At 55.9% G+C, this 6000-nt stretch overlaps 1 protein-coding gene across 2 annotated transcripts; it reads left to right on the forward strand.

Moving 5' to 3' along the window:
* The first annotated feature begins 479 nt into the window (after positions 1 to 479).
* On the forward strand, positions 480 to 5629 carry Ccdc124 (coiled-coil domain containing 124). 2 transcript variants are annotated; one of them, XM_021170360.3, is made up of 6 exons: positions 575 to 777; positions 886 to 943; positions 3776 to 3945; positions 4749 to 4923; positions 5004 to 5118; positions 5211 to 5629. In XM_021170360.3, exons 3-6 carry the CDS (start codon positions 3787 to 3789, stop codon positions 5413 to 5415), a joined length of 654 nt encoding a protein of 217 aa, XP_021026019.1. In that variant the 5' UTR covers positions 575 to 777; positions 886 to 943; positions 3776 to 3786; the 3' UTR covers positions 5416 to 5629. The 2 variants fall into 2 exon arrangements, with proteins under 2 accessions (XP_021026018.1, XP_021026019.1); XM_021170359.2 differs by lacking the exons at positions 575 to 777; positions 886 to 943 and adding an exon at positions 480 to 528.
* Positions 5630 to 6000: the final 371 nt, after the last annotated feature.

Below are 6000 nucleotides of genomic sequence, written 5' to 3' on the forward strand. Positions count from 1 at the left end.
GTCGGTTGCATTTAATCTGATCCAATTTCTACTCCGTCTGACTCTCAGTTTCCCGACTCAGACAGGGCAAAGGATGTCTTCTGACTTTTGCCCTGAGTTGGAGGAGCCATTGGCCTGACAAAGAGCCCAGAGCAGCCAGGCCCGCACCCCGAGTGGGCCACGGACGCCCCCTGGCGGCAGGCAAACATGTCCCGGCCGTCGCCATAGGGCTGGGGCCGGCCTCGCCATCTTTTCTCCGGGCAGCGGCCATCTTGGTGAGGTCACCGTTATGGAGTTTAGCGTTTATCTTCCGTTTTTGTTCACCAATGTCTGAAATGAGCCGATAACGTGTTATTCTAGAAAACATTTTGCTTGGAAAGAAGAAGAGCTGGCAACACTGGTTTAATATTTTGGCTCAGAGAAAAACTAGTACAGACTCTACCAAGATGGCGGCATTCGAGAACGTCATGAGTAGAGCGCCGCCGAAAGTTGAGTACGCAGGCGCGGCGACGTCATTGACACGCGACCGAGCCGGTGCCGGGGGAAGAGGTAGGAACGGCTGTGGCGCGGGCGGAGCCGGGCTGCGGGGCACGCTGGGCGGGCGCGGCTCGGCCTGGGGGTCCTGCCGGCGGGAAGGCGGAACCGGAGATGGGGTGCCTGGTGGTGGGTGCTCCCAGCGCGCAGGCGCAGAAGCTCGCGGGGAGTTCAGCCAGTTTCCGGCCCAGGTCGAGCCGGGAGGGCTTCCTGGAGGAGGAGGAGTAGGAGTTTACCCTCACTTTCCTCCTACCGCGCGGCCTGGTAGTTTTGGGGAACCACGTAGGCACTTTTCGAAGGGGATTATTTAGATTCCTGGGCTCATTTTGTAGTCTAGGCTGCCTCTAACTCAGTGTAATTCTCCTGCTTCAGCATTGCCAAGTGCTGGAATCACAGGCGTGGGCCCACGATGCCCGGCCTCGGACCCTAGGTAGGTCCGGAAACTGAGGTGGTGGTGCGGATCTGATCAGGTCCCTAGTGAGGAGGGTCCTTTGCTGTCCGTGCTCGCGGACTCCTTAATGCCCCCAACTTGCTGATGACGATGGTTTGTTAAATGACATATATACAGTAGACATTCAGTCAGGAGGATTCTGAGTTCCAGGCCAGCCTGGGCAAGATACCGAGACTCTTTCTGGATAAAAATGACTCCGGATACCCACCACACACCCACACACCCACAACGCCACCAACCAAATGCCTTAAAGAGAAATTTCCGGTCAGGGAACGTCAGGAGCTCTTGGTCGACATTCCCTCTGGTGCTACACTTGAACTCGTTTGTTTCTTGAGGGATGCTCTGTGTGGCCTAGGCTGGCCTAGAGCTCAGAGGTATCCACCTGTCCCAGCATGGCGGCCATGCCTCTAGTTCCAGTCTTGCCCTGAAGTTTCAGCAGGAGTTTATTGGGTTAGAAGAGAAACATGAGCCCAGCATAATGCTGCACACCTGGCATCCTGCTGAGGCAGGAGGATGGAAAGTTTCAGGCCAGGTGTGAATGTCCTGAGGGCAGGGCTGGTTGGTGTATTTGAAGGCTCAAATGGAGTCAGGTGTGGCTCTCACAGGGAAGACCTAGTGAGGAGCTTGGGAGTCAGGGGCTGTTTGGGGTCCAGCTGGGGTGCCTACCCCATGATACGGGGTCAGAATTCACAGCATCCCTATGAGAAAACTGAGGCCGACAGGAGCGCCTTGACCACAGGGACCCAAGTTGCCACGGTCCTCCTTGCCCTTTGTCTGGTGGCCCATTTGAGGCCAGACAGTGCTTAGGAGCCAGGTCAGGGCCCACACCCTTCATGAACTGGCCTCATAGCCCGCTCTCATGACCCCTGCCCACATGGTGTTCACACCCAGCTGTGCCCACAGGAGCTGAATGGGACTTTGTAAGCCAGATAGGAGTGTGTTCCCAGCCCTGCCCCCTCCTCTTTCCTACCCCCCACTCACCCACCAGAGCTTCCATGAACCCCAATGAACACACAGCCTGATTCCTGCCAGGGACCTTTGCATGCTCTGAGCTGTCTGTGGGGAGTCTCTCCTGATAGGATGCACAGGGTCTCCTGTAGAGGGAACAGAGGGCTTGAGGGTGGGAATACCCTGGTGGTCCCCAGCCACTCAGAACTGTCTCCCTCATGATGAAGCACTGGGCGGGAGCTCGGTGGGTAAGTCTGAGGCCCGGTGTGCTGCAGCCCTTGAGCCAGTGCATGTTGGGTGTGGTTTTTTCTTTGTGTAGCTGAGATGGCCTGAAACTGCTGGTCCTCATGCCTCAGCCTCCCAGAGACACACCACTACACCTGACAGGAACAGGGTTGCTCCCCTCACTTGAAGGCCAGACTCCTCAGCTTGGTCACTTACCCTGGGGATGCCTGAGCACCCCACAGTTGAGGTTCTGGGGGCCTACCGTGGAGTCAGTCTACTACAATGTCTCTTCCAGGCACATTGGCTGTGTGTCCTTTCATCTGGTGGGGTCCAGTGTAGGCTCACAGGCCACAGAGTGTCCCCCATCTACACAGTCTAAAATAGGACACCCCAACAGCGGTGGGAGTCGCCCGCCTTTCAGGGTTCCACTACACTGACTTGTAAAAGCCCATACCTTGGTAGACGGTAAGATATGCTCCACACAGCACATGCCACCAGAGGCTCTGACATGACACAAAACCCAGTGCTGAGTGACAGCAGCCAGACAGAATTCCACATGGTGAATAGTCTGTTAACAGGAAATACCTCCAGGGACAGGCAGAGGGGAAGTAGCTCAGGGGCTGGAACAAGGAACGGAAGTGATGGCTGATAGGATTGGAGTCTTCTGGAATACTCAGTGGTGGTCTTTGCACAACGTTGTAATTATAGTTTTAAAAAAATTATTTCAGTAGGCTGGAGAGATGGCTCAGTGGTTAAGAGCACAAGTTCTGAGTTCAGTTTCCAGCAACCACATGGTGGCTCACAACCATCTGCAATGGCACCCGGTGCCCTCTTCTGGTGTGTCTGAAAAGAGCGACAGTGTACTCACATACATAAAATAAATAAATCTTTTTAAATTCATTAATTAGTTTATTATTTTTTTTGGTTTTTTCGAGACAGCTCTGGCTGTCCTGGAACTCACTCTGTAGACCAGGCTGGCCTCGAACTCAGAAATTCGCCTGCCTCTGCCTCCCAAGTGCTGGGATTAAAGGTGTGCGCCACCACCACCTGGCAATAAATCTTTTTTTTTAAAATTGTTCAAAAGCCTCAGAAGAGACACAGCAGTAGAGCCCCTTCCTAGAATCACCAGGGAGGGGTGGGGATGTGGCTCAGGGCTGGAGCCCCTGTCTAGAGTCCTCCAGTGTGGAGCTTCAGGTGGAGCCCCTCCTCCCTGTGGAGGCCCTGCCTACATTTTGTGGGTACAGAGTTGTTATATATGTTAATAAAATGAGAGGAAATGCTGACTTGAGGGACTCGCTGCTCCTTGCTATCCCAATAGCTTCCAAGGGTCAGACAGGATCAGGTCAGGCCAACCTGCTCTACATAATGAGACCCTGTCTTTTATTTATTTATTTTTTTTCGAGACAGGGTTTCTCTGTGTAGCTCTGGCTGTCCTGGCACTCACTTTGTAGACCAGGCTGGCCTCGAACTCAGAAATCCGCCTGCCTCTGCCTCCCGAGTGCTGGGATTAAAGGCGTGTGCCACCACGCCCGGCTGACCCTGTCTTTTAAAAAATAGCTTTTGCATGCGGTCTGTAAAGTCTTGGAGACGGGTGGGCCCTAGCCACAGTCCAGCCCCTCCACGGTGTCCTTTCTGCAGCCTGCTGAGGGATGCCCAAGAAGTTCCAGGGCGAGAACAGCAAGTCGGCAGCTGCCCGAGCACGGAGGGCTGAAGCCAAGGCGGCCGCTGATGCCAAGAAACAGAAGGAGCTGGAAGATGCTTACTGGAAGGATGAGGACAAACACGTGATGCGGAAGGAGCAACGCAAGGTGGGCTGCATGGGGCTTCGGTGTTGAAAGGTGGCTCGAGGTAGCCATGGAGGGATGCATACTCAGAAGCTAGCTGAAGTGGGTCTGTGTTTGTCTCCAACCTTAATTGTGTCATCGCTCGTTCTTGACCAAGGCCTGTCTTGAGCCAGCCCCAGGTGCCTACTTGGTACTTGGAGTGGTTCGGGCCTGGTGCTGACGTGTCTGCCCACTAGGTGGCAACAGAGACCCTGTCTCCACAGCAGGCCTCGCCCTGCTATCCAGGCTTTTGGTCATTGTTCGGTTTCTATCACCCAGGCTGGCCTGGAACACCTGGGCTCAGCCTCTCCTCCTGCCTCAGCTTCCCCTGCAGCTTGGTGGTACTCCAGGTTCGCACCATGATCAGAATTCTGTGTGTCTTTCTCAGTACTGATGACCTTCTTATGGGATGGGCTGTCCTGTTGCACGACCCTGCCCAGACCCTCTGTCCCCAGAAGACTGGGAGTGGGATGTTCAGAGCTAGTGGAGGAATTCCAGAGGGCAGGGTGCTATGCAAAGGCCATGTAGCGAGATAGGGCTGAGGCAAAGGAGCCTCAGGAAGATGCTGTCTTCAAACACCTTTGATTTTGACCCCAGACAGGCATTCCTCTCTGCCTTTGGGGCAAAGGCACATGGAAATACCCTTGTGAAGCACTTTAGCTGTCCAGGTCCTTTTGTACAAGGGTGCCCTGGGGGGATAGGGAAGGAGGGACCAGCGCCCTCTTGGGTCCCACCCTGGGCACCCAGGCAGCTTCTGTCTACATAGCCTTCCCCTGTTGCCCCTGCAGGAGGAGAAGGAGAAGCGACGCCTGGAGCAGCTGGAGCGCAAGAAGGAGACGCAGCGCCTGCTGGAGGAGGAGGACTCACGGCTCAAAGGCGGCAAGGCCCCACGTGTGGCACCCGCCAAGGTCACACGCGCGCAGATCGAGGACTCACTGCGCAAAGAGCAGCGGGCAGAGCCAGGTGTGCATGTGGCCCGGGGTAAATCCCCCGAGGGCTTCGCCCAACGCCTTGTTCTCATATCCTGTCCCTGTCACCCACAGTGGAAAAGGCTAAGAGCCACCTAGAGCTGCCACTGGAGGAGAACCTTAACCGGCGCCTGCAGGAAGAGGGCAGCGTGGAGGCGCGCACTGTGGAAGATGCCATCGCAGTGCTCAGGTGGGCGGGGTGGGGTGTGTGGGCGGGGCCCTGAAGAGGAGAGTTTGTTGGGGGCGGGACCTAGGTCTGGGTCCTGACTCCTTGGCTTGCAGTGTGGCTGAGGAAGCTGACCGGCATCCTGAGCGCCGGATGCGGGCGGCCTTCACCGCGTTTGAGGAGGTGCAGCTGCCACGGTTGAAGCAGGAGAACCCCAACATGCGGCTGTCGCAACTGAAGCAGCTGCTGAAGAAGGAGTGGTTGCGCTCCCCTGACAACCCGATGAACCAGCGCGCCCTGCCCTTTAATGCGCCCAAGTGACAGAACCAGGCTGAGTCCAGCTTGTCTGAGTCAGCTCATCCCCCTCCAGCCAGGCCTGACCAGGGATTCATAGAGTTCCGGGCCTGAGATTCTCCCAGCTGCGCCATGGGTCACCCTCAACAGCCCAGAGCGTTCCTGCTCTGACATCCTAGCCCCCGTGCGCCCTGCAGAGCCCAGTGGAGTACCCGCCCAATAAAGGCTGTGGCGAGGCTGAGGCCCATGTCTGTATGTGTGGTGGGTCCCACAGGTGACAAGAGGGGCTGGACTTGCAGGCCCCCTGGATAGGGCAAGGTGATTGGAGAGGCTTGAAGTCACACAGCAGCGGCAGAGCTGCAGGCTGTGCCCACCCTGAGTCTGAGCTGTAAGGCAGTTTTCTCCAGGCTGACACACGGAACACAAGGGGGTGGGGGGGAACACAAGTGTGTGGGGCTATCTTAGGCTGTCTGGTAGAGATCATTGGCCATGATGGAGAAGAGTATAGGCTTTGAACCCAGAGCTGCTTTTTCGGTTTTTTTTTTTGTTTTGTTTTTTTGTTTTTTCGAGACAGGGTTTCTCTGTGTAGCCCTGGCTGTCCTGGAACTCACT

The sequence above is a fragment of the Mus caroli genome, unplaced genomic scaffold, assembly GCF_978045245.1.
Source record: "Mus caroli unplaced genomic scaffold, Mus_caroli_1 scaffold_10, whole genome shotgun sequence".
Taxonomy (NCBI): Eukaryota; Metazoa; Chordata; class Mammalia; order Rodentia; family Muridae; genus Mus; species Mus caroli.

Excerpts from the sequence above, each read along its gene's own strand:
- Ccdc124 (XM_021170359.2), top strand. The coding sequence starts at position 3,787 with ATGCCCAAGAAGTTCCAGGGCGAGAACAGCAAGTCGGCAGCTGCCCGA. Across the intron at positions 4,924-5,003 it reads AGAGCAGCGGGCAGAGCCAG|TGGAAAAGGCTAAGAGCCAC; the intron begins GTGTGCATGTGG and ends TGTCACCCACAG. Across the intron at positions 5,119-5,210 it reads GATGCCATCGCAGTGCTCAG|TGTGGCTGAGGAAGCTGACC; the intron begins GTGGGCGGGGTG and ends CTTGGCTTGCAG.